This window comes from Zosterops lateralis (assembly GCF_965231275.1).
Source record: "Zosterops lateralis genome assembly, chromosome: 8".
Classification (NCBI taxonomy): domain Eukaryota; kingdom Metazoa; phylum Chordata; class Aves; order Passeriformes; family Zosteropidae; genus Zosterops; species Zosterops lateralis.
Genome location: NC_139768.1, coordinates 31,860,504 through 31,888,381, shown reverse-complemented (window position 1 = coordinate 31,888,381; position 27,878 = coordinate 31,860,504). Strand labels below are relative to the sequence as shown.

The 27,878-nt window shown below is 46.7% G+C and overlaps 1 protein-coding gene across 3 annotated transcripts; it reads right to left on the bottom strand.

Annotated features, from left to right (window-relative positions):
* Window positions 1–27,878, bottom strand: A1CF (APOBEC1 complementation factor). 3 transcript variants are annotated; one of them, XM_083866141.1, is made up of 12 exons: window positions 27,769–27,878; window positions 21,896–22,039; window positions 19,431–19,565; window positions 19,171–19,301; window positions 17,603–17,841; window positions 13,970–14,134; window positions 10,675–10,772; window positions 9,492–9,762; window positions 7,887–8,095; window positions 5,688–5,824; window positions 4,797–4,930; window positions 1–2,388 (listed from the first exon to the last, which is right to left on the bottom strand). In XM_083866141.1, the coding sequence occupies exons 2-12, from the start codon at window positions 21,992–21,994 to the stop codon at window positions 2,237–2,239; spliced, it is 1,770 nt and encodes a 589-aa protein (XP_083722267.1). In that variant the 5' UTR covers window positions 21,995–22,039; window positions 27,769–27,878; the 3' UTR covers window positions 1–2,236. The 3 variants fall into 3 exon arrangements, with proteins under 3 accessions (XP_083722267.1, XP_083722268.1, XP_083722269.1); XM_083866142.1 differs by having other exon boundaries at window positions 7,887–8,071; XM_083866143.1 differs by lacking the exon at window positions 21,896–22,039.

Sequence of the window (27,878 nt, the reverse complement as noted above, 5' to 3'; positions counted from 1 at the left end):
TGTGTTTAAAAAGTTTTAATGATATTTCAAAGTCCAGTGAATGTCCTCAGATTACTCGAAAATCACAGGGTTGCTTCACAGAATTTAGTCCCGGTTCTAATTTGTGTAATGGATGATTGAGATGCCATCATTCCCCTTCATTCCCTTTAAACATACACGATTGTCCTCCAGTAAATGGAAATTGTGATTTTTTGTTACACTTCACAGTGCTAAAACTCTATACAAACCTTGTACTACTCGTACAAAAATAAGTGCTTCATGCACACATTTTTAATACTGCTTCTTGCCCTCTGCTTTGACATCTTTCTGAACTTATATAAATAGCTGAAAAAGCAGACTAAACTTAGTGAACACGGAAAGTGAGAAACACTTCCTGCCAACGGTTTGAGAGACTCTCCTGGCTATGTTCCTCGTTGGCAAACACCACTTAAAGACAGATACAGAAGAGAAAAAAAAAAAAAAAAAAAAAAAAAAAAAAAAAAAAAAAGCCACAAACTCCGTAACACTCTTGGTTATTTGGCCCTCTGTGACTGGGTTTGTCCTTTGCTGTGAAGCCAAACGTGGCCAGCAGCAGCCACAGAGGGCTTGTAATACCTTTAGGGTCACCCTAACGAGCTACTTCATAAATAGGAGGGGTTCTAATGGGATCTCAGACTGTACAGCTTATGGGGTTTGTTCCATTCCACGGGAAACTGAGTCAGAAGAGAGAGGAAAGAAACACTTGGTTCCTGCAGTCACCACCTTGTCACAGACCCTTGTGCTTTGCACAGCTTGGGGGATGCACAGGAAAAGCTCCCCTTGGAATGGCTTCTACTCTGCCACATCACAGCACCTAAACCAGGTGAAAAATCTGGGGCCAGATCTGCTGGGGGTCATCAACCCAATCGTAAATTCTTCCTCCCAAAAGGTTTTTTTTTGTCCTAGACTGAATAAATTCAAGTTTTCTTAGTGTGCATCACTGGGTAGGATTTGTGACACAGGATTAAGCTGTCCACTGTAGTTATCCAGCACTGGATTCCTCCTATATCTCCATAGCATCATTACTCCTGCCTCCATCCCACGGCAAAAATAAATGGATAATGCCCCTGCTGTACACCAAAGGATGCTCCCAGCATCCCCAAAGGGTTCAAACACAACACCAGTTCTGGTGCTCTCCAAATTAAGAGGTGCCTTTACTATTGGCGTGAACCCACTTCCACTAAATTAATTTTTGCTGGAATCAGAGCAGGCAGCAGCCTTAATTTGATGTGTAAAGCCAGGCAGGGCTCTTTCCAACCCGGGAAAATGTTCTTTGGATATCATTTTATTCCTGTTGAGGTGCCTGCTATTACTGGGCCATGCCTGTGAGCTCTCGTGCTCTAATTAAGTAGAGAATTTGCCTTAATGAATAGCACTTTTCTGCTCCTCAGGCTTAAAAGTTTCCCTATTTTTCAGTGAATGTGCCATTCCATTGGAAGTGCACAAAAATACACCAGTATTTGCTGAATTTTGGATATGGCTGGGAGGGAACAAAGTAAGAGGGAAAACTCTGCTGAATTCTTGTGCCCTGCTTTAAAAATGAAATTAGCATGGAAGCCTATTAAAAATTAGCCTCTTGGGCTGGGGAAAATGTTTAGGATAAATGATTTTTTGCCTTGGTAAAGAAGAATTTCAAAGACCCTTGAGATGCCCGGTGCTGGTGGCATGGGGGGATCAGGGGCAGGGAGAGGCAAACCCCTGTGGCCAAGGGGCACCTCTGCTCTGCCTGGCCTGGAAAACTTTGGGGTGGATGCAGGAGAATTCCTGATGCATGGAGAGGTTTGCTGGGCTACCTCATCCTTTCCCAGTCCCGGTCACAACAGCCACGGGACCAATTGTTTTCAGCACAGGTTGTTGCTTGTAAACACACACACACACACACACACACACACACACACACACACACACACTAGGTGTATAAATATATATACACAAATAAAAATATATATATACACCTGAGAACCTCTCATTTCCTGGGCTGAGCTTTTGCTTTCTAGTGTGAAAATCTGATTTTGCACGATTTTGTTTTTAATTTCTCCTTTCCCCCCCACCCCACCCTTAACATCCTGTTACAAAGCTAAAGACCTACAAGACCGAAACTCCAACTAAAATGAACTTTTAGCCTGCAGATTAGCTTAGAATTGTGAGGGTGTTGAATTACCAGACTGAGATTGTTTTTCTTTTCCTTTCTGCCTGTGCTGGGTTTGGGGGAATTTGGTTAAAAGGCTCCGTAGCCGTCGCTCCGCGCAGCGACTGCAAAGGCAGGATAGGCTTCGTAGGTCGCGTACGTGGCCAAATCCTGTCCCATTGTCACTGCTTGCTTGAGCTGAGTGGCTGTGACAGCAGCAGCTGCGTTGGCAATGGTGTATCCTGAAGGCAAAAAAAGAAGGAAAACCCTTGGATTAATGGAAATCCATCCCAAACTCGCCATCACCTGGTAGGGTTTGATGGGACGACTTTCGGTGAGAGTGACTTGGGCAGCAGTGAATCTGTTGGTGGGAATAATGTAAGTAAATTCAACAATTCACAGGAAAATGAAAGCATTTCCTCACCCCTGATTTGTTAAATGCGGTGCTGGAAAAACACCCCTTTCTATTGGATATTTTTTCCTCAGGTTTTGATAATTTCTGAGTTAATTATTCTGTGCTTTGGACAGGTTTCCCCTCTATATGGCATGAGGAGGGCAAGGAAATAACCTAAAATAGGGGAAATTTGAGGAGGATTCTTGGAGAAAATATAGCTCTGATCTCTTCACGGCCAAAATACAGACAATTTGGGATAGTCATGGTAGGGAGACTCTCTCAATGCAACAGCATTGTAAATGGGATATTTTTGTTTTTTCCCATCGGTTTCTAATGGAAAATGTGGTTTCAACACTTCCAAATTCTCCACGGGAAGATGTAAACGTTGCTATTCGAGAATGAATCATTGGGAAAACAGCATCATTTGGGGCTGGTTCCTCTGAAGGCAGGGCATAGCAGTTTGTTAACCAGACCACAGTGTTTTGTTGTAAAAGAATCAGGAGTTAAGACAAAGCCTAAATTTGGGAAGTGCAACTGGGGTATCCATCGGATCTGCTGGACTAGGCTCTGCTGCCAAAATGCATCTCCTAGGATCCTGCCTGACCAGGTGGGCAATGGGATCAATTCAAGGTCAGCCAGAGACAAGGTCCTCTTGGTGGGGGAATGGAAATATTGGCAACAGGGAGCACATGGTGCCTCACTGGAGGTGTCACTTTGGGGAAAAACATGAGGAATTCCTTACAGTTTGAATATTATGTCTCTCTAGAGTATTTTCTTTGCACCAGCAAAGCCAGGTGCAACATCTCCAGCAGGAATTGAGAGATCTTGGACTTAAGGCACATCTGCCACCATCGGGAGAGAAATGAGCTGTGAGCTGGACATGGCCCAAGCTGAGCTTTAGTCCCTGAGCAGGGACCGGTGTTTGCTGCAAGCAGCAACTTCAGTGCACGTCCATTTGCCAAGCTCCCAAGACAAATAAATAAGGGTGGATGAAAGAAAAGGAGAGATGCTAATTAAGCAGTAAGTGGAGGCTGGATTCAATAAAGAGCCCATTTGGTTTCCACGCTGCGGAAGCTGCACAAGCCCAGACAAATTGATTTTTCTGTGGCTTTTGTGGACTCCTGTGGCAGGAAGCCGGATAGATGTTTTATTTTTTCTTTTTTTAAATCCATCCTTGAGACACTCCAAACAACTCAGTACTACTGACTAATGCATTCCTCATGTGCAGCTTGGCACGTGGTGCTGCCTCTCCATCAGAACTACTGTCATGCTGGAGAGCACGGCAAATGCAATTCCTGTGTTTCCCATGATTTCCAGGCTGTTTTGGGCAGTTGCAAGAGCTATTGAGTATGTGTTCTCAAGCTGGGAGGAAAACCTTCCATGGGGGTGTGAGAGTTGGGATCAGATCCAAACTTTCATGGTAACGTCATTTCTTTGGCAGATGAAATCCTGAGTGTTGGTTCACGAGGAGCTGAGGGTGCTGGGGGCAAACAGAGAGCCCATGAATTCATCAGCCATGTGTCCTTGCAGGGGGGATGGTGTCCTCCATCCTGGTGACACCAGGGCCAGGGAGGGGACTCATCCCAGATGTGGCACTGGGGATGCCAGCTTTGCATCCTGGGTTGTTCCTGAGGCTCCCAGTTGAAGGAGGCATTCACAAACTGGGAGGAGCGAAGGGGACATGTGGAGCTGGGATGGGCCTCTGGGTGTTGGGATTCCCTGCCCTTGGACACTGCTCTGACTCCCCTGGTCACAGTCCCAGCTGTGGCATCAACCTGAGGGGTCAGGGTTGGAGCAGAGCCCCCACTGCAGTGGCCCAGTGGAGTTGCTCACCCCCACCCCAGCCCAAGTTGCTCTGGGGCGTGGACACAGACATTTGGGCAGTCCTGGGACAGAGATAAAATCCTTTATAGGCAATAAACTGGCACAGGCTGCCCAGAGAAGCTGTGGCTGTCCCTGTATCCCTGGAAGTGTCCAAGGCCAGGTTGGACAGGGCTTGAAGCAGCCTGGGATAGTGGAAGGTGTCTTTCCCCGTAGCAGGGGAAAGAATTAGGTGATCTTTAGGGTCCCTTCCAATCCAAACCAGTCTGGAATTCTCTGATAAAGACACCAGACACAAGTAACATGAGCCACTGTGGGGGAGCACTACCTGGCCAGTCCTTCATGGCCAAAACCTGCCTCATCCTTCACACCCACAAGGCACCAGCAGGAAAAATGACATTCCAGAAGCCCTTTGCTGTACAGACATGCCCATACCTGGAAAGGCTGGTGCTGCAGGAGGCACCTCTGCCCCCTCCACGGGGATGCCCAGGGTCTGCAGGGTGTACTCAGCCGCGTAGGTCTTGGCCTCGTCGATGTAGGCGCTGAGCTTGGGCGGTGTGAAGGGATGTCTGTGAGAACAGCACAAAGTTAGCTGGGTTGGCTTTCCCCAGGGCTTTCCTGTGAGATGCTGTGATCCACTTAGAGCTGGCACCATCCCACACAGCAAATGGAAGCACTGCTTCCCTGTGCTGGTGCATTAACAGAGCTGCTCTCCTCCGAGTGCTCTGGCTCCTCGCCGGGGTTATCGACCTGGCTCTCATGCTGGACATGGCGTCCTTGCAGTCATGTTGTGCTTTTTCCATCAAAAGAAAAACCCTGCTGTGATTTTTCTTTACAATACTCAGTCTGGGTTTTTCTTTACAACACACAGCAAACAGTGGTTTTGGTCAGAAATCTTTACAATCATATTTGGAGCTAAAATATCAGCATGTTCCTTCTAACTCCCTTCATTTCTCCACCAGGGCTATCGTTTGCTTTCTTTTTGTACAAAAAAAAGCACCCTTCTACCTGATTATGTCTGGCTTTCTGTAATGTTTGCATCAGCAGGGAGAGCACCAAGCACGGCAGACAGCACTTAATTATACTCTGTGGATGTTTTTCTGCCGGTATTTTTTTTAAAGTATTTATATATATAACTATATAAACATACATCACACATAAATATACATTTAATAAATATCCTAGGAGATATTTAATATTTTTTTATAAAAGGAAATGGAGATCTGTGTGCTTGGGACTTTGAGAACAGCTGTTAGGTAGAATGTAAAAAATGAAAAATTAAAAAAATAAAGCCTAAGCCTCAGAAACCTTTGACTAATGACGTACATGGTGGGGTTCTGGCTGGCAAGGGCAGGGATGGTGATTTTGTAGAGGAAGAGCTGTCTTTGATCCTGGCCAATGGCAGAGTGGAGCTGGTACACAGGTTGTCCCCAGTTGTTTTTCTGGCAGATTTCTTCTAAGATCTAGAAGGAAGAAAAAAAAAAAAAAGGCATTTGTGCTGGGGTTAATTGCTGTGCAGAAGCCTCCTCACCCAGTTCCAGCCCCTGTGCTGAGCAGCTGCTTTCCCTCAAAGGGTTTTCAGGGAGTGCTGGCAGCTTCCTCAAAGCTTAGCAAAAAATACAAAATAAATGGCAGCTAGAATACTGCTTCCCCCCTGAAGTGTAAGATTAATCCAAATGCTTTATACTTTAAGATCTGTTTAATTCCTGAAATTATTCCCCGTTCAGTTGGGCATCTGAGTCCTTTTGCTGATTAGATTATTTCAGTGTGGTCTTCTTTGAATTCTCCTCAGAAGCTCTGTCTCATGGATTTCTGTTTCAGAGGACTAAAGAAACTCGGGTTGCATTCATCTCTGCTCTGCTGCCTCCCTGGCTTAGTGGGTTACAGAGCACGAGAAGTCCAAATAGGCTTCTCTTTAAAAAGAAAAAAGCTTGTGTTTCCATCCAATTAATTCCACGGGCTTCAGCAGGCAATTGCAGCTTTTGAAATGCTGAACCATGTTGCCCTCAGCCTTGGCACAGCTGATCCCCTGGTAATTGGGAATAGCTGTCCAGAAACACTCCTGCTTTGACTTGGGATTTGAGAGTTTTAAACCCACTGGCTGTGTGCTGTTGCTGGATTTCCATTAAATCAGGTTGCTCCAAAGTGGCCTTGAGCATTTCCAGGGATGGGGCAGCCCCAGCTTCTCTGAAAAACCTGTATCAGAGCCTCATCCCCCATCACAGCCAAGCATTTCTTCCCAATAACACATCTATTTCTGCCCCCTGGCACTAGGAGGCCATTCCCTGTGTCCTGTCACTCCAGGCCCTTGGAAAGTCTCTGTCCATCTTTCTTGCAGCCCCTTCAGGCACTGGAAGGCCACAATTAGGTCACCCTGAAGCCTTGCTGTGGTCTACCTCATTTACAGCTTTACATTTGAATGGATTTAAAACTAAAAAGTAAAATTTAAATCTCACTGCTGCTTTTAATTTTGTCACCACAGCTCCAGTTAAAGTTCAGCACCTGGCAGTGTAAAATGCTTCGTTACATAGTTCAGTTCTCTATTACAATAGTGCATTTTTTCACTGTGGCAACACTTGTTCCCTGCTGTCCCAACTCCTTTATATGTTGGTTTTATAACAATGAATTTCACCTGCACTAAGGCCCTGCATAACCATTCCAGAGAATTCACACCTCTAGAGGAAGGTGCCTCTACTCATGGCACGAGTTGGTACTAGGTGAACTTTAGGGTCCCTTCCAACCCAAACCATTCATTGATTCTGTGATTTGCTGACAAAATAGAGAAAGGGGACTTTTGCAGGGGGGAAAAAATCCCACTGTCCAGTTTTCTGTGAGAAAACAAGAATGTTTTCATAAACTTTGGCAAACTGGATGCCGTGGCAATTGGAGTATTAAAAGGCAAAGGTATGCTTCAAAATTCAGGGTGAGGTTGGTTTCTCATGTTGCTCTGCACAATATAAGGGGAAAAGAGTTACTGTCAGAGCAGGATATTCAGAAACTCAGAGGATTTATTCTGGATTTCTCCTCAGCCCTCATCCATCCATCTGCATCAACACGCACAACCAAATCAACTCCCCCCTGAACCAGCAGAGTTTCTGTGCTAGGCTGGGTTACATCAAAACTTCTTTCACCATAAATGATTTGAAAATGTGCATCATTTTGTTATACACATGCATTGTCCCCTGGTGAAGCCCCAGGTGATGCATTTTATGTATCAAACCCATTGTGGGTGGGAATTCCTTGACCTGCAGTGCTTTTATGGCGCGACAGCCAGAACTGGATTAAGGCATATATGACAACTCTCCCCTGGCACTCGTGATGATCTTAAAGGTCTTCCCCGGCCCCAGCCATTCCAGGATTCCATGAGAGCGAGCAAGGCAGGTAGATATTGCAAAATGCAGCTGGAACTGCTCGTTTTTTAATGTCTTTAGAGACACAAGAATGGGTTTTATTCCAGATTCAACGAGTGGCCCGTTTCCCCAGCACAACCCTTGGGATAGGGACACTCCTTTTTGGGGCACGTACCTGAGGGGCGAGTTTGATCCCTTGGGGCTTTAGCGTGACGTGGTTCATGGGGGTGAGCTCCATCCCCGGCAGGAGGTCGTAGAGCTTTTCCTCTCCCCTCTTGTCTCCCTTGAGGTGGTATCCGCGCCCCAGGCTCGGGAACGCCAGGTAGCCGCGGCCTCCCAGGCCTCGGACGCCCGCAGCCCCTACAGGTACATTCATGTAAATTTCTAGGAATGTAAGAAGGCATTAAACCGAATCAAATCACGGGAAAAAGGACCCTGATTCTTGCTGAAATGGAAAAGTTAGCCCCGCTTGCTGGGAGAGTTGGGAAGCAGGATTGGGCAGGAGGTGCCATGGCCTGGGATGACACAGGCTTGACACTGACACCCTTTCTTGGATAGGTGAGGGGTTTGGGGGAAAAAAACTGCTTCTTTCTGCCCATTTACCATCTTCTCTGGTCAGTTTTGATTCCAGGACAGCTTTTTACCCAGCTTTGTAGCTGGAAGGGGACAGCTGGCATCTTTTTGTTATCCACCAGTGTAATTTCACCTCGAAGAATTCACAACTTACACAATTTCATTCCTATATGAACAAAAACCCTTTTTGGTTTTGCCCCATTGCACTTCTGTTTTTTCTCAGGGAATCCTGCTTGGAAGTCTGGGGAGACCATGAGGCAAGAGATGGGTGGGGAGTTATCACATCTGTTCCTTTCCTAATGCAACCTTTAGAGGAGCTGGTTCACCCGCGTGGGGAAAAACTTGAGGAACAAGGGGTATTCCTACTGCCCTGTCTCCTTCCTGGTGAAGGGACAAAAATTGGCCATCATGATCTTTGCCAGGCCTACCAGGGTGCCACGCAGAGTCCCAGCCTGCTGTGGGACTTGGCTTGGGGACACAAGGTGTCATCCTTTGGAAGGAAGATCATATGGCAGAGTTATTTCTTTGCTAGCCCCAAACTTACGTCTGAACTGACCAAATTATGTTTGTATTGACATTTAATTTTGGGATACCTGAGTGTGGGGAGTTGATTTGGCTCCAGGCAGGGTCACCCAGGAGTTTTCAGAAATACTCTCTTTTATTCATAAATTTAATAATTTAAATTAATTATTATTAAGTTAGCAATCCCCCAAAAGGGGCCCTCCACCTCCCAGAGCACAGAATGGCTTGTTCGATTCCCTATCCTGCACCAGGGCAATGTGGCTTCCTTGGAAAACTCCATGGCTTTGGGTCAGAAAACACCAGGGCTGGTAAAACTTTCCCCTGCAACTTCCAAAGCAAAGAGGAAACATGGTGGTGGCAGCTGACTGTGAAAGCCAGCTCTGAAGGGGGAAGGGAAAAGTGTTTTATTTAGTCTTCCCTGCTGGGGCAGGGCAAGGAGAGCAAAACCAGGAGGATTCATGTGTTATTTACACTGGACTGAGGGCAATCTAGAAGTGCCTTCCAGGAAAACAGTTATCTTTTTTCAGCTGGAAGACTCCCTTTGGGAAAGACAGAATATAAACCCTTTCTGAGCAGGATCGAGAAGCTGGAGCAAAGCCAACATCACCAACACCACATTGGTGTTGGTGTCTAGGCAGCAGCTGCCCAATCCCTGGAGGGGACGCTCAGGCACGAGGGGAATTACCTCGGACGGAGGGGGGACGGAGGATGCTCCTGTTGCCAAGCCCCTTGGCAGCAGGGAAGTGCAGGTTGGGGATGGCAGTGTAGGCCTGGGGTGCGTAGAAGACCGGGGTGCCCAGGTAGGCGGTGGCAGGGTCGTAGAGGTGGCCCAGGGTGTAGGTGTAGTCCCCCTGCAGCACCGGGGCCCTGCCGCCCGTGCCGCGCGTGTACCGCACGTAGCTGTCCTTGTCCACTGGCTTGGCCAGTGTCACCTCGATCGGGGACCCGTCCAGCACCTTCGTGGTGGGGAGAGAGCACGGGATGAGCACAGTGGTCAGAGTGCTTGGTGGAAGTCCCACTTAAGGAGGAACTGCCCCCACGTCCACATGGGATGGGAAGATGAAGGAAGCCACCCCAAAAATCCCCCAATGGGAATCCCACCTATGCAATAGGACCTGCCCCCATGTCCTGATGGGATGGGAAGATGGAGGCAACCACCCCAAAAAAGGCCCAAATCCCCTTCACACCGAGGGAAGGTGGCACTGGCTGGGTGAAGGCTTAATCTGAGAGTGCCCAGCCCTGGCCCCAGCTGGGAGAGGCTCCTTCAGCAAAGCCTTCAGAAGGCCTCAGTTCCCTGCAAAGCAGCTCGTAAGCCGGTGAGATTCCTTGTGCTCCCGTGGAGAACAGCAGGGGCACTAAAAATAGGAGCAGGGTTAACACCTCTTTGGCAACAGCTCTGGCTTTACAGTGAATTACATGCAGTGCAAGAAGGGCTAAATTCAGCAGCCTCCTCGCAAATCCGCATCTGAATTTGGAGCAGATGTTTGGGCTGACCTCGTTTGTCCCAGTTTGCCATTCACATGCTGCCTTGCCAGTGTTTTTGTTGGCAGTCTGGAACAAGGATGTGAGTGTGAGCCAGGGGGGATCATAACCCCTCCTTTCCTAGTTCTTCTTTCAGCTTTTCCTGATGTTTTTTTTTTTTTCATCTGAGCAGTGAGCTAGAGCTGGGCAAACACTTAGCACAAATACAAGGAGCCAAAATGTGTGCAGCAGAGCTGCTGAAAAACAAACTCAGGAGTATAAAAGCAACCAGCGAAGAGAAAATTGGGATAACACCTCCAGGAGGGTTTTGGAGCTAATAAAGCAGGTGGCTTTGTATAATATACTGCACCCTAAGCCCCAGGAATTAACATTTACAGCAGCTTTACCTTCCCATTCAAGGCTTTCATGGCCTCCACTGCGTGTTCTCTTTTATTAAAGTGCACAAAGGCGTAGTCTCTAATTTTCTTTACTCTCTCCACTGCACCTGTGGAAAACATTGGAATATTAATGGGAAGTGGGGATTAGTCAGAAAACAGAGATCTGGAAGAGTGCTTCTGCCAGGTTATGAGCCCCTGGAGAGCAAAGGCTGAGCAAGGGTAGAAGAACAAGAGGTCAGTGTCCCCTCACCTCTTTGGATGTATATTCCACAGGAAAATCAATATATAACGGTTGTAGCATGTCAAGGCAAACAAGAAGGTATTGGGACAGCAGTAAGATTCCCATTAAACTGGAGAGGCTTTCTCCTGTCCAAACAGTTCTGTTGGACACTGCCTTTGCTCTTGTGTCTCCCTTCTGTGACAGACCACGCACCAGCTGTGGGAACATCCCCATGTGATCCCCATCTCCCTGCTTTTGTATGCGCATTGGAGGCAGCTTCAGGAAAGTTGATGCTTTTGCCATAAAAACAAGGAGTTTTTTCTCCTTGACAACCAGCTCAGGATGTTCGGGAAGAATGAACAGCCAGCCCTGCCCAGGACAGAGCAGCCCAGGGAACTGGGATGGGCTGGGACTGATGGGGCAGCAGGTGTCTCCCTAAGAAACAGCCTCTCCCTAGGAAACAGCCTTTCCCGTCCCAGTGGGGATTCCCTGGATGCCTCAATTCACCTGGACATGGCCCTTATCAGGCTCTGCAGCTGAGGGTTGGCCCTCCTGGGATCGGGCTTGGGCTAGAGAATCTTTCTTCCAGCCTGAATCTTTCTTACATCCAATTTATCCGATGTAATTCAAATGTAAATGACTTCTTGTTCTTCTTTTCTAAGTCCATCCCCCACAGTTTTCCCTTTCCCTTGCAGCTGCTCTGCTGCCAGGAACTCATACTCTGCACTGAGGAGTCTGTCTCCAAAATAACCCCACCAGTCCTGTTCCCCACAGCCACAGCCTTCAGCCATTTCTTTAATTCCTCCTCTTCTCTGCTCCTGTGGTTTGGGAAGCACAACATCAGCCAGCCCAGCCTCTTGTAAAACCCCCAAAATGTCCTTAGGAAATATGGCTAAGGGATACTGAACAACACTTCTGTTGGCTCCTTACCTCCTAAAGCTGAACAGGTGCACAGGGAAATGTCAAATTGCCGCAAAAAGCACTTACTTAGAAAAATGCAGGAGGAAACAAATTTCTTTGGTGTTCAGGGGGAGTCATTAGGAGCTGCAAAGGGCTAAATGAGCCTGTCCCAGCCCAAGCAGGCTGCACGTTTTGGAATGACACAGAGAAGGCAAAGTAGCACTTTGTGTCCTTCTGGGACAGATGATGATTTTCTGAGCCTGAATTTACGGGAGTTATATACTGATGCTTTGTTTACAAGTGGAAGCTTTAATGAACTCGCTGTGTTTTGAATATCCCCCTTCTGCCTCCTGGAGAGCATTCCAGGACACCAATCCTGAGCCAAAAATCTCTGCTCTTTCCTGCTTCTGCTTCTGCTGGGCCAAGCAATGTGACACCACTCTTGGGTCAGCTCCACGGAGAGCCCATCCATGGGACATCAGACAGGGAACATTGTCCCTCAGCACATTGGAACAGCACAATCCTCCTGCTGGCAACTCTACTAGGCTTGGGATTGGGATTCTTAGGGAACAAGGGCAGGGCTTTTCAGAGAGACAGCTCTACAGAACTCATCAGGCTGGGAATTTAGCTCAGATTTAAGGGGTACTATTTGTATGATATCCCAGCTTGAGGAGCAGAAGCAGCATTCCTGGTCCTGTCTGTGGAGCCCTCAGAGATGTGGCAATTGCTGTGTCATGGGGATCTCTAAATCATTTTTTATTGGATGACTTGTTGATGTCAAAATGGCTTCTTAATGCCCTGGATCCGAGGTAATTTCAGCTGAGTAGTGCTGAAATGTGGCTCAATGAGTGAGGGCAATGAATCATTTCAGAACCTTGATGCCTTTTTTGATCTCACTGTGACTTAAACTGCACTTTCTCTCCCTAAAGCTGAAAGTTTTGCTGCTCTAATGAAACCATTCCTGATTATATTCACCAAAATAAAAGCTGTTTATTAAAACAAAAATAAAATTCCAACATGAACCCTGAAATGATAAAAGGAAAATGAAAACTGATGCAGAACTTGTTGTTATAGTGGAAAACTTCTTAGGAGGAAAGCAGATGACTGCTACCAAAGAGTCAAAAGGCCACAAATGTGTTTCTGGGGAGTGTGAGCTTGTTCAAAGCTTGGGAGCAAAAGTGGGTAAATAAAAGAAGGAAACAGTTCAGAGAGTGGGATAACATAAATTTAACTCAAGGGTAAAACAGGGTCTGCAACAGCTTGATAGTGGCTAAAAGTACCACAGAGCCAGAAATGCTGGAAGGACACAAGGAAAACTTGTGAAAATCTTTGCATTGCAGCCTAGTCCTAGAAAAAGGCATATGCACAGAGCAGAAATGAGAAGTGGAAGAAAAATGAAGCTCTACAGCATATTTTTAAAAATTAATAAAAAGAAGCTAACAGGAGTGAGATGAAAGGAGATTTCACATTGCCAAGCATCAGTTCCTAATGCCTAATGGATTGTGTGGCTTGCAGAGCTTCAGAAATGAGTCATTTTCACTTTGTTGGTTTTGGGTGGAATTTCCTAAAGCTGGAGCAACTCAGAAGTAAAATCTTCTTTAAAAGCCAGCAGGATTTTTATTCCCAATTAATCTCCCACCTTTTTTTGAAAAATCTCACCCTAAATGCATAGTAAGATATGCCACAAAGGAATATTGAATTAAATGGAAAGCACTAATTATTCACCAATTTACACGAGGACTGGGGGGATGTATGAAAATGAGTTCAAAACTTAGATCAGATAAAACAGATTTGTATTAAATCACTCTATTTTTATCACCATCCCTTGCCACAGAAGAATACTGAAGTCACCCAGCTGCTTCACCAACTCCTTTTAAGAAAGACTAAATGATTCCAAAGCATTTTGATGACACAGGTCATCCCCATGCAGCATTTTGGGCCTCTTCCAGCTGCCAATCATCCTCCTCCGTGGTGGCTGTAGCTGGGAATTAAGGAACCCTTAATGGGATGGCATTTTGGGTAGAAGCCTTCAGCCTCATGCCAATTTTTGTGGAATTGTCAACTGGAACATTTCACAGCACAAAACCAGGCATTTTTTATCTCTTGTGGTATTTTAAGAACACAGAAATATTTCCATTTGCAGCAGTTTGTTTAGGAGGCAGAGCACCATCAGGTTCCTCCTACCTGGTTTGATGCTGTTGAACTCCTTCTCTATGGTCTCCTCGGTGGTTGAGAGCATGAGGTTCCTCACATAGAGGATTTTCACTGAGGACATGGTGTCCTCATCCACCTCCACCTCGGGCTCTGCCCAGTCCACGGCGATGGGGTGTCCCCACAGCTGGATCCTTCCTTTAAGGGAAAGGGCATGGTCAGTGCTGGGGGGCTTTGTCTCCTCTCACCCATGCTCATTTCACAGCAGAACAGGCCAAATTCAACAAACACAACCCCCAAAAGAGCCTTCCTAGCTCAAAGCACTGCTGCTGCATCAGCTCCCTTCCAAAACCAGATGGTCACACTCGGAATGGCCTCCTGCAAATACCTTTGGAGCCTCCAGAACTGAAAGAAGTGAAAATATGGAATAATTCACTTTAAGCCTGCACTTCCTGGAGCGCTCCCTAAAGGGAAATATTTCAATGCACTTATAAAAATCCCTTTTGGCCAGCAAAGTTTCATTACCTTGATACCAGAACAGGGATCCTGAAGTCCCAGCAGGATGGAATGAAATAGTGAAAGCAAGGATGTCTCTCTGTGTGTTTGAATCTGTTTGAGTGAAGCTGTAGCAGAAGAAAGGAGGGACACAAAAAGTCCCGATGCATAAAACAGGCTGTAGGTGTGGAGGATAAACCCAGGGGCTCTGTGTACACTGGGCTGAGCTGCCGAGGGGCAGGGAAGAAAAAAAGAGCAAATAAATCACATTGCTGGATGCTGATGATGCATTTGGGTTGGTGTCCTCACTCCTCAAGGCTCAGCTCCAGATTCAAAGGCACCTGATGTGAGACTCACGGAACTCGAGGCAAATTTTCAGAAGTCCATATTTCTTTCTGTCTTCATGCATGAGTATTACCAAGGTTGCCATTTTAGATTTGTCATTTAAGTTTGGTTAAGTCAGATTTATAGTTCTCTTGTGCTTACAGAAAATTCTATTGAATCGTTTCAGAGGTGTTAATTGGTCAATTTATTAAGAATTGCTAGTGTTGATTAGATATTGTTATGAATAATAAACCATTATAAGATACTGTTATGAATAATAAACGATTTAGATATAAATTGTTGAGCCAGTCTGAGGCTGAGATTGGCAAGGGGGTTTATTCTGTCAGGACTCAGCCCTTGGAATCCTTTAATTTTTCCCTCCTCACCCTTTTGCCTCCCTGGTCTCCACATGAATCATTCTAGATTGCTTTAATCTGATATTTCTTTATCTGCTTTATCTGCATAGTAAGTAATAGAGTGACCTTTGTCATCAAACCCTGTCGTGGCTTCAAAAATTTATATTAAACCTGCTTTTGCCCAGACCTTGCCGGTGATTCTTTAAGTGACCTAAACCACATATTTGCAGCTGAGGGGACAAAGAAAATCATGCAAAATGCTCCTTGCCAGATCTAAAAAGGCATCTCTGCTTGGACAACCTATTTAAGAAGGGGTGGGAGCTCCAAAATGAGAGGGTGAGGATAGAATTTGGAGGCTTATCAGAAGTGTAAATGATCAAACTAAATGGAAAGGTGCTGTTCCCTTGAAACTCCTTGTGAATGAGCTGGATTTGTGGAGCAAGGCTGAGGTGCGCTCCAGCTCTCAGCACTGCACAGATCTGAGCTTTCAGCACACAGAGATAAAGGTAGGGCTGCTCATGGCTCTGTGTCGCTTTCTGAATTGCTGTTTTCAGTTTGAGGGTGGAAATGATGAACTGGTTGACTTGCAGAAAGGAGCTGAGTTTGGTGCCTCTTGCTGAAAACCAGTCCATCTCCACCCTCTTGTTTAGCCAGAGACAGGAAAAAAAATTAATTTTTTAATGAAAACTCTCAATTTTGAGCACTTTCTCTACAGAGCTCCCTCAAAGAGCAACAAGGTTCAGTTTAAAGGAAGCATCTGGTAATGATATTTAATCTCACATCAGCTGGAGACACATCCAGCTCTGGCTTTAAATTTTTTTCCAGTTCCTGCCGTATGCTTGAGACTTCAGAAGACTCTGGCCTATGGAATTCCCTAAATTGTTTACTGAGATGTCCCTAAACTGGAGATCCCTCATGCATTGCATGTGTCTGCTCAGGGCTCCGAGTTCCTTCCATCTGTCTCGCTGTCTTTGCCCAGGATTTCAAGTTCTCTGCCTGCTCCTGCCTTCCATTTCCACATAAAAATGATGGGAAAGTTGTGTTGAAGCACAGAATGTGCTCCCACCACCAGGGAGATGCTTAAACTGAAGAAGAAAATGCAGAAAAAATGGAAAAAATGTCAGTGTGACATATCTCCCAATAGAAAAGCCAATTCAGTGCTCAAAATCGTGCTCGTTTTTTACACAATAAGAATTTAAGTGACACAGGGTATTTCTTGTGTAAAACAGGTGAAAGAAGGCTGGTGGGTATGAACAAATCTCAAACCCCAAGGTTTGTTGGATGCTTTCACCAACCAGTGAGCTGTGTTCAACAAAGCAGTGCAGGAGCATAAGCAAGCAAGAGAAAATTGTTGGAAGTCCCTGCAAATGCACTTAATGTTAAGTGACTTCTTCACCCAATACCTGCTAAACTTCCCTCTCCTTCACAACAGTTTTTGGCTGTCTCTTGGTGCTGATTTTTTTAGATTTACTCTAAAGCAATTCCTCATTCCAAGGAAGAAATTTCTACCTTATGAATGAGGAAATAATTTCCAGGTTTTTTTTTGCCAAAGCATCAATTTTCAGTCCATGCTCCAGCCTGAATCTGTTCTCGGATGCTTTCCTGAGTGATTCTCCCTGAGAGGCTGTAAATGAGTCTCTATTTCATATTTAACTCAAGACAAGCACATCCCACAGCAGAGCTGCATGGATTGCACACAGCTAATTCCATCTGGCTGGATTTTTAATAAACCCAAGCTCCTGAAGGGCACCCATGGATCATCAGCACGACTCCCACACCCCATGGCATCTTAGGGGACCTCCTGGCTTGGGGTGTCTCTAGCAGAAAACTGCTCTCTGAGGGCAGAGAACCCAGCCACGTTCATTCCTTAGACTTCTGGATGCCCCGGAGATGTCACCACAGCACAAGGTGACCCCTAATTAGTGATGCCCTAATGAAGGGATGGGACCACTAGAAGGCTAATAATGATTTTTTACTCAGATAAACATCAGCCGCAGGGGCTGTGAGATTTTAGAGGAGTAAGAAATTGGCCATAGCTCAAAAATAGTCATAAGTTTCGTTGTTACGAAGAACTATATAACATTCTGATCTAATGGAAAGCTGCCACAGAGTTTATTTGGTTTTTCTTACCTATCACCTTTGCTTAATTCTGCCACACTGCATCTACTTTTTACCCAACAGCCTGGTACTTCATGTACACACATGTGCTTCTAGTACAACATCTAAATTCTTAGCTTATTCTATAAAATCACACGACCACACTTTAAAACCCTTCACCATCTTACCCAACACAGTTGTTTACTTATTTAAGACGTACTCTTATTTGCAACTATAGGAACATAAGTTCATAATTTTCCTGCTTAATGTCTGTGCACCTTTATTATTACATCAGTCCAAGCTTCTCCCAAGCCCTTCAATATCTGTGGAAGTTTCTATCTTTCCATTTCCCACAGCCCCTGAGCTGCAGCCGCCCCTCCCCATCCCTGCTGACCTGGGAGCAGCTTCCTCCTGGCCATGGCTGCTGCCCTGTGGCTCTCATACTCCACGAAGGCAAAGCCCCTGTTTTTAGTTTTGTCGGCTGCACTGGGGTAGACGATGACATCCACGACACCATCTGTGACCTTCTTCATCTCTGCCAGGATTTCCTCCCTCTTCTTGGTTTTGGGGATGCCCCCCACGAACAGGCGGCAGTTGTCCACGCTGGCACAGACCCCCAGGAGCCTCCCGTTCCTGGAACAACAGAGCTGCTTGGTCAGGAGTCAGAGACAACAAAGGGGAAGGTGAAAGCTGAGCCCCTCTTCTGTCCCAAAACACAAGGACAAACACGGGGCTTTGGTGTTAGCTGTTCTTTGGGATTTTCCAGAGGCTGTTCTCTGGGATATTCCAGAGGCTGTTCTCTGGGATATTCCAGAGGCCTTACTCAGTGCAAAAGCTGCCACTCTGCTAAACCTGACATCAAAGTCAGGTAGCATGGCTGAGATGAAGGGTTTGAGGGAGAAGTCAAAGCCAAATTTTGCTTTTCCTTCTTGAGATTCTCCCTTTTGCTGCACCCCACAGCCCAGGTCCCTGTGTTGCCACCAGTGGTTTGTGGCTTCCCACTGCCCTCATGACTGAGGTTTTGGGGGAGGAAAATCCCTTGTCATGGAGAGGCACGATTTGAGGACTCTACCAATGACAACTTTTGTGCAGACCCCAAAATAACACTTCTTTTGTTCACCTCTTTGGGGTCAAAGTATCTCTTACAGGCCCAGAAAAGTGCAAAACTGCTTTAGGAGTCTTTGGAACCAGGGGAGGAAGAGGAGGAGGTGGAGGTGGATGAAGCCTGACCCCTAAGACCTTCCCTTCCAAACTCTGCTACAAATGACATCTCCAAGACCTCCGTGTGCCTTGATCCACTCAAAGCAGTACACAACCCTTTCTTTTTTTAACTTAAAAAGTCATACAATTGTCAGCATGGTTTATCCCAAAAGGTTTTTAAGCAAAGGCATCAACTCATCTCATTTTGAACTGGTTAAAAACATTTCGTGTGGTTGAAATCCAACCAACACGTATTGATGGGCCCATCTGTCGTTGGTTTCTGGCTGTTTTGTTCCCAATTTTTAGTCACAGACACGAGGGCTTTTTCTGTTCCTTTCTATTAGGAAATGTCACTGTTTTGCCAATTGGTTTCCATTCTATTTCACCATTTTTTGCAATTGCTCTATCTCCCAGAACATATCTGCACAATCTGTCACGAGGGAGACTGTGAACAGAATAAATCAACAACAAACAACCTGAGGGGAACATAATAAACAGGGAAAGTTAATTTGATTCAAAGAAGAGTATTTTTTTCAAGCGTTCTGATAGATTTTTTTCTTTTTGGGGAAGAAATTTCCTGTGAAAGATGTTGGCTTTAATGAGCAGTGACTGCACAGGGAGACAGGAGCAGATTTCCCCTCAAAACACAGGGATCTAAATAACCTTGCTCTGGGCTGCCAGCAAAAAATATCCCCCCATACATGCCAAAATAGACTGATAAATACAATCTAAAGTTGATTTGAAGGTGTTTGCCCCACTTACCTGATTTCATAATTATTAAGTGTCTTTATTGCATTCTTGGCCTCCTGTTTATTGGAGAAGGTCACAAAGGCATAGCCCCTGTTGTTGCCATTGAAGTCCATCATCATCCTCATCTCATAGATTTTGCCAATCTGCCAAGGGAGGGAGATTTGTCAGCAAGGTGGGAGTGGTTAAAGAAGACTGGAATTTTGGAACCAGCTCAGTTCAGCCCTGATGCAGCTGTGACCATCAGTAACTGATCAGCTGCCATCAAGCCTCACCTTTTCACAGAGGGGGATAAGTTCATCCTCAAAGAGGTCTCGGGGTAGTTTCCCAATGAAGATCTCACAGCCCCTCTCTGGTGGAGGGCCATCCCAGCCCGGTGGTGGGCCCCCATATTTCCTCTGCCCATTTTCCTGCCATGGAGGAAAAGAAAAGAAAAGAAAGGTTCAGCTATCAATTTTTAAATTTAAATTTGGATCAAACCAACCCCATGTCTGGGAATGACCCTTGGGGCAGGCACCTTCCTGTCCTTCAGCTCCTCATGGATTCAGCAGGGATAACACAGTGTCCCCCTGCCAAGGCTGGGATACTTCTGAAGTCCAAGTGCAGACAGTCAGGTAACTCCCTGGAAAATGGGAATCCTCCTGGCTCTGGCAGGGGAAACTCCATGAGCTGTGTGTTAGTTGTGGGCTGGGTGATGGAACATTTGCAAATTTGTAACTTGTCTGGATTTTCATCCAGTCTGAGGATGACACCTGCCCACCCAGGACATCCTTCTGGCAGAGAGCAAATCTTGGCCCCAAATAATATTCAAAGATGTGAAGGTCAGTCAGTATTTCCTTTTTGGTCTCTTTTGCTAGATGAGTGTATCTCTGTTCTCCTCCCCTATTTTTAATCCTATTTTAATAGTATTTCCTTCCTTCCTTCCTTCCTTCCTTCCTTCCTTCCTTCCTTCCTTCCTTCCTTCCTTCCTTCCTTCCTTCCTTCCTTCCTTCCTTCCTTCCTTCCTTCCTTCCTTCCTTCCTTCCTTCCTTCCTTCCTTCCTTCCTTCCTTCCTTCCTTCCTTCCTTCCTTCCTTCCCCTGTTTCTCCTTCCCTCTCCCTACAGTGACTCCCTGCTCCCAGAGGAGATGGGGCTCCGGGAATTTTTCCATTTTTGGCTCCCTGACCATTTCTTTAGTCACTTCCCATTCTGGGATTATTCCAGAAAGTGAATGCCTTGTACAGCTGATTTAAGAGCAACATAAAAAACCCAGAATTCCTTATGAAAAAAACAGGAATATACCAAACGCTTTTTAGTTTTCTCGAGTCTAGAACAGACCCTGAATTCTCCATTCTCATTCCTGTTTTTCCAATGTTTTCAGCAGTGATGGAGTCCTGGGGACATTTGATTTTCTGTCTGAGCTGGTGTGTGAGGGGGCACAGCAAGAAATACACCCTTCCCTCAATTTGCAGTGGCTTTCTTTGTGGTTGGAGGGCAGCATCTCAACAAACCCTCCTTGACAAGGTGCCTGGAAGGACATGGGAATCAGCCACTTCCCAAAGATGAATGACCCAGGTGTACACTGACGAAGATGATATTTGGCTGCACCCACAGGCAGGATAGAAGAAAAATCTCTGAAGTACAGGGAAATCAGGAGAGGGGGGAAAAGAGAAAAAGATACAATAGCAAGGCTGGAATGGAAAAGGAAAGGAGAGAGAAGAGCAAGAGGATGTTGAAGTGTATGGGGGATTGGGAGCTGAAATTTGTGCTTTAGGAGTGAGCTTTGACAGATGTGACAGTAGGAAAAACTGAACACCAGGATAATCCCAAGGCCAGGTTGGACAGGGCTTGGATTAACCTGGGCCAGTGGAAGGTGTCCCTGCCCATGGCATGGGGCTGGGACAAGAGGGATTTAAGGAACCTCCCAACCCCTATGATTCCAAGAAAGCCACAATAAATCTAAGACATACATAAGTCCCTTATCTTATGGGTCAGGTACAGCAGAAAGGCTCCTCCAGAGCACCAAACACAGCTGCTGGCCTGGTCCTGGAATGTGCTTTTTCCCAGGAATCTCAGGTTGTGCTTGGGGCTGTTGTGCCCTCTAGTGCCATGCAAAACAAAGCAAAGTTCATGGCCTCCACCTGCCTAAAAATCCAGTGTTTGCTGCAGTTCCTTCTTCCAGGATGCAAGGCTGGTCATAGCAGTGCCCAGTGCTTTCCAGGGCTGAGGTTGTTTGGGTCGTGGTAGCCAAGAAAGGCTTTCTCAGGTGGGTTTGAAGGTCATGCCCAGGCTCCACCTGCCCTAACCACGGGAGGTTTAGATCTTGGAGACCTTGGAGCCTAAACTGGGAGAAAACCTTGGAGCAGGTGAGGCACCTTTGCTCTGTGTACCTGCACAGGATCTGCACAAAAGGTGAGGTGATGGACTTCCCACCTCATCCCTCTCCTGAAACTTTGCTCTCTGGGTTTTCTTTGGTTTTGAGACACCAACCCCAACCTCTCCCAACATTCAGCAGTGCTCAGGGTTGTCCTTCCCCCACCTTTACTGTAATGTCCCATCAAGCAAGGAATTCCCTGAGGAATAAGATCCTGCTTTGTGAAAGACAATGGTGGTGATGGCCAGCACGGATGTGGGAGAGAAACAGAGCAAAAAGGAACGAGCAAGGAATGATTCAGGAGCACGGATTCGCTGCTCACGCCCCCAGTGAAACTTCAGGATGAAGCTGGGCACTGCACAAAAAGATGGGACCGTGAATTCCTACCTGGATCAAATTATATCCCGTTCGCTGAATTAAGGCACGGAGGGCGGCTTCTTTCTGTGTGCCGGTCAATCCATCCCCGGATTTGTGATTTGATTCCATTGGAAGTGATTATCAGCAAAAAATCAGGTTAATTAGGGGTGCTCACTGCAATCAAATTTGAGATAGATTAAATCAATTAATACGGCTGGGAGGAGAAAGTCCACCCTGCTGAGAAAGTTTACAGGGTCGCTCTTCCTAAATCAGTTATTTTGGAGATAAAACCAAAAGAGAACAGCAGAGACCATGGAAAAAGCAGAAATATCCCCCTTGCTGAATGGAAATAAATAGCAGTTAACCCCACAGTCAGATCCTGGGGAGATACAGAGGGAATTTGTAGCCTTTTGGTGGTGTCTTAGAAGAAAAAAATATGTAAGTGCCTAATCCTACATTGAGTACACAAATCCTTCAGGTCTTGTGTGATGCTGACACTGGGAAGGCAACCTTGTACCAGCCATGTCCAGCACTCTGTGAGAAACAGGACCTACCTCACATTTGGCCTATTTTTTATTTTTGAAAATAAAGAACACAGGAGAACTTCAGATCTCAGCTCAGCTCAGGGCTGGAACAAGCTTGGGTTCAGACATTCTGACTGAGAACTGCAGTTTTAGGTAATGGCTGATTCAAGATTTTTTGGTTGGTTTGGGTTTGGGCTGAAAATACCATAAAACTGAAATCTGAATGTGACTTGGGGTACACCCTGGGAAAGGGACATGTACAACACAGATTCACTACTGGTGATTCCCTGTTTTTCCTGAATGCTGAGCTTTGATCTTGTCCAAAATCCATTTATGTGCTCCAGGCATAAAAACAGGGTCTGTAGGTGTAGTTCCCTCCTTAGGTCCTTGTAGCCAGAGCTGGGGACCAATAGAACCAAGGACTCCATGCAGGAAAATGCTAAATTCCGTAATCCAACGTGGTCATTATTGCCTAAAATTGAATTTATCATAGAAAAGTGGAGACAAGGAAAGGTGGTGCCTCCCAGAGAGCAAACAGGGCCAAAAGGGGCTGGGACGGGTGGGCTGGGGGTGAGGGGGATGAGGCACCCTGGGATGGGATGGTGGTGGGGATGCTGGGCAGAAGGGAAATCCAGAGCAGTGGGAAGGTGGAAGGAAGGTGGATTGCTGTGCCTGCACCCTGAGCTACTGCCAGATTTTCGGGAGCAGCCCCTAAACAATCCTCCTGCACAGCAGTCCCCTGGTGCACATAGGGTGAGCACTGCATGTAAAGAAATGCAGGTAAAGAAGTGTAATCTGTCTGGTTACAGCTGATTTTCTGAGTGTGTCTTGATTCTGCAGAAATAACAGAAAAAGCCTTTTCCAGTCCCTAGCTTTTAACACCAACCCCTTTTTATCAGCTGTTTCTGTGGTTCACTGAGGGAGGAGCCAAGGCTTGGGGCAGCCCACTTTGTCTTTGGCCAGTACCTGCCCTGTGCTCCTATCCCTGTGTGCCCTGGAAGTCTTAAACAGCTGCTTTCAATTTAAAATGGATTATTCCCAGCACTAAAAACGGGAACGAGCCTGAGTGTTTGGAGGATTTCACTCTTGTGTCACTTGGGCTCTGCCACACCGAGGTCCAGAGACTATGACTCAAATAGAGGCACTTCTGTAATGCCAGATTTTGGAGCTGTTTAATGGAGAGGTTGATGAGGCTCTTCTGATTTTGTTTGATTTTGTCCCCCATGCTCCCGGGTTCTCCAGTGTTTTAATTACTACCAACATCCAGGGGTTGGGACATGGATTATCCAATGCAACAACTCTCTCCTGTCTCTAATTCCCAAACGAGTGTTTTCTGCAGCAGCTGGAGCCCAGTTCCTGGTTTGTTTTGCCCTTGTGAGGGCAGCAGCAAAACCCTGTGGATGTTTGTGGTGTCTGTGCCGGAGCTGGCGTTCAGCAGGCACGGGGCAGGGTTAGCACACTGCTGTGCAAAAACCACTTGGAGCCTTTCCCAGGCTGCTTCAGAGGGAGAAAGTGAGCGTTCAAAAAAAAACCCCCAAAACAACAAACAACCCAGTTAAAATCCAGATTGGTTTTGCACCCTCCCCTGCCTGGGCAGAGACGCCCCATACCCACCCTATAGGGGAAAGCTCTGTTGCACTGCAGATCTGGCCCCTTATATTCTGCTGTCGGAGCATCCCGGTTTCATCAGGGCATTGAGGGATCAAATTGCATCTCTCGGTGGGTGGGTAGGTCTCTCTTAGCCCTTAGAGCTGGGCTGAGCGCTGCCGGGCTGGATCTCTGCAGGGCTGCTGCCTTTGGATGCACTTGCATGTGGATCCTTTAAGGGCACACATCCTCTCCTGCAGGGAGGAGGGATTTCCAGGAAGGTCTCTCTCCCCCTCCGGGGATGATTTCATGCTGAGCAGTGAGCACAAGCCTCCGGGCTGGCAGAGGGATGGGAACAGAGCATCTCTCTGGCTGATGCCTTTCCAGAGGCAGCAATATCCCTCTCTGCCTTCTGCTTTATTAGATAAGACAGCCGAGCTCCTCTGGGCTCTTCTGGTAAGGCACCCTGCAAAGATTTCAGGCCGTGGACCAGCATGTCTAGACACTGGTGCACTCCAGGATATGCTGAAGCAATCCACTTGGAGTCGGGGAGCAAGAGCATTCAAGGTTGCAGTGAAGTATTAATCACAGCCTGCTGCAAAACCTGGGGTCTGGGGAGGTTGTTAGCAAAGATCTGGCTTTAAACTGTGCCTGGTGCTCCCACACATTCCTGCCTTTGGAGAAAAGACAGCCTGACCCATGGAAACAACCCTGCCCCATGGAGGAGATGCAGGATGCCCATCCTCAGGGATGCCCTGGCTCATCCAGAGCTGTGGAGATGGTCCAGCTGGAGACTCCCACCCCAGGGTAGCACCAGCCCCTGCAAATTCCCAATCCTGATTCGAAAGGAACCTGCAAGCCCCCATTCCAAAGGAGGCCCAGACTGGGCTGCACCCTCAGGGCTGGACACACAGCCCCATGCTCCACCCAGGGATGGTTTGGTAGCCCCACTCTGAGCAGTCAATCCACACCTATTAAATACCAGCCCCAACATCATCCACAGGTCATTTATAAGCTAAAAAGCTTTTCCCCCATAAGTGGGGCTTCAGCAAACCCCTCTTTTCTTTGAGGCATAAATCCGAACACAACAAATCCCAAGCCCAGGAAAACAGGTTTTCCACCCTTTGGTTTTCCAAGCATTTCTTCTCTCCCTCCTTCCTTCCTGCCTCCCTTGAGCCAAGGACATCTAAGTACTTTTTTGGACAGGGTGCAAAATACTTTTTTTCCCACCACTGCCACCCAAGGGTCAAATGGAGTCACAGAATCATTTGAGTTGGAAAAAACCTTTCAGGTCATCGAGCCCAACCATTAACCCACCACCAAACCACATCCCCAGGTGACACATCCATGTGTCCATCGGTGCATCTACATGATTTCCAGGATACAGATCATAGGGGGGAATGTTTTATTTCTGAAACTTGTGGAATTCCAGCCCTTTCCCCTTATTGCAGGCACCAGCCCCAGTCCTTGCAGCAGTGCCAGTGTGCTGGGATATTATTTTTACCTTAAGGAAGAATTCCTGTCACCCAGAGGAAACATGATTACTTTCTCTCCTTCTTTGTTCCCCGAGCCAGGAATCAATTAGCAAATCCACCCTCACAGGGGAAAGCCCCCCTTCCTTGGCAGCTGATGGAAACTGTGAATGACTGCAGCAAATTCAGGCAGTGCTTTCAGCAGTGCTTTAAAAAAGAATCAACCCAGCTACTCTTAATAGAAATAGTAGTTCTGGAATTCAACCAATTTCGGGGATTTGCCCTTAAAATGGATTATCATTAACAAGGGCCACCACGTGAAAAAGAAAAGGAAAAAAAAGGGAGAGTGGGAAATTTTATTTTCTTCAGAAGTTTAAGTTGAAATGAATACCTTTGGAAGTGCAAACTATCCATGTTTCCCATTTCATCCTCATTTGTGATGAAATTTTGACAATAGCACCAACTTATCATGGTCACAGTGTCAAGGTTCTGCTTTTACCTCACATTAGAGTATCACTGGGTCTGGTTTTCCTCTCTCCACTCTCATTTATTTTAGGTTTCTGCTGAAATCCTGAAGTGCCAAGGCAAGAAAAGGTCCTTTTATACCTTGCAAGGCCACATCAACAAGAAGCAAACCTATTATGGTACCACCTCTCCATGACTACTTCTGCACGTGGCTCCTCACACCTACTACAGCACATCCTCTGGCTTTGCTCCATCCATCCAGGAGGGGGATGAATCCAGAAGCTTTTACACCAAAAACTGTGGAAAATTTGGCTTCACTTTCGGGTTATTTGGAAAAGGAGGAGTCTCTTTCCTCAGCCAAGGGATGTCTCCCATGCTGGGATTTTTGCTGAGGGCGTATTTGAGGGCAGAGCCTGCCCCTGTGCAGCCTTGTTGGGGAAAGCTGGTTCCAGGTTCCACGAAGGAGATAACAAACCCGTGTTTATCACACAGGATCAATACTGTGCTGACCCACTTGGACATATCTAATTAAGGCCTTTTTTTTTTTTTTTTTTGGTATCCCCTCAGTGCAGCTGCTCCTCCTGAAGAACAACAACCTTTGGAAAGAGTGGATAATGATATTCACTCTTTTACCTAATAACCCAAATAGGTCACTGGAGAAACTATTTTCCTCTAGATTATCAATACTTTGGGGATTCCCCCCCCCCCGCCCCCCGCTCCAGGCTCCAAGCAATATATATTCCTTTTTGTACAACCCTAAACATCAAGCATGCTTCATTTTCTTCCCCAAAACTGGAAGCCTTGTGGGCTGCCCCAGCTCCTCTGGGGTGACACACTGAGGGACGGAGTCCGATTGAGCAACGCAGCACGAGGCTTTTGTCCCTTGGCTCCCCAGGGTGAGAGGTTCTTTTCCAGCTCTGGTGGCTCCACACAAAGTGGAAACTCACAGACATTTGCAGGAAAACACGGCAAATTTGGAGCAGCATGAAGGCGCTGCAGCACACGAGCCTGGAAGAAAACATTCTGTGCCTAATCTGGCAAATTTTTTGCTTGGCCCCTTTTGCTTGGGAATCAGCTTCTCCCTTTGGAATCCCTTTCCTCCTGGGCACAGCTTTTGCAGTTCTGTCACCAAATGCACACAAAATGCCCCCCAAAAGCACACAAAATGGCACCAAAAAGCCACTCGGTGATGCTGAGCTCAGCCTCTTTACCTAGTGTTTAATTTGTATCCCCATGGACACTTCAAAACCATCCTCCCTTCCCTGCCTGCTCCCACCCAAAATTCCTGTTCCACCGAGGGAAGGAGCTTGGGAGGAGCATTCTGTGCTGGGCAGAAAATAACCCTGCTGCTTGGAAGGGATTAGGGAAAACTGAGGGGGTTGTAGGAGCAGCGATTGCTTGGCTAGGGAGACTGATCTCTGGCAAAGAGAAGGAAGGACACCAAGTTGGCTGGAGAGATCTCTAATGATTAAGCCTCAGAAAGTTGTGCTTTAACAAATCCAGAGCGAATTATGGCAGGGAAAATCCCTCCTCTCTGTCTGCCCTCGCTTTTCAGGCAAGGAGGACAAGCAGAAAATCTGAATTTTCCATGGCTTTGTCAGGTAAAAACCACGCTGAGGCCCCCGAGCAGCCCTTCTGTGCCCACCCTGCTCATCCCAGACCCAACCCCAGTGGTGTGGGGCTGTGGGGGGTCCCAGCTCTGCTGGAGTGGGGCAGCTCCGGGCTGTGAGTCTGATGCCGGGGCACTGTTGGGGTGGGAGCCTCCCGATGGAGCTGCTCCTTCCCAAGCCCACAGCCCACAGCCCCAGTTTGCACACCCATTCCCACTCCCCCAAATCTCTGAGCAGCCTCCTACCTGAGCAGATTTGGAGCTGGCCCCCCGGGAAAGAGGTCTCTGTGCCTGTGGGGAGTTTGCGACGTGTCACTGCGGTTATTCCCTAATCATCATATCAAACTCCAAAGGTT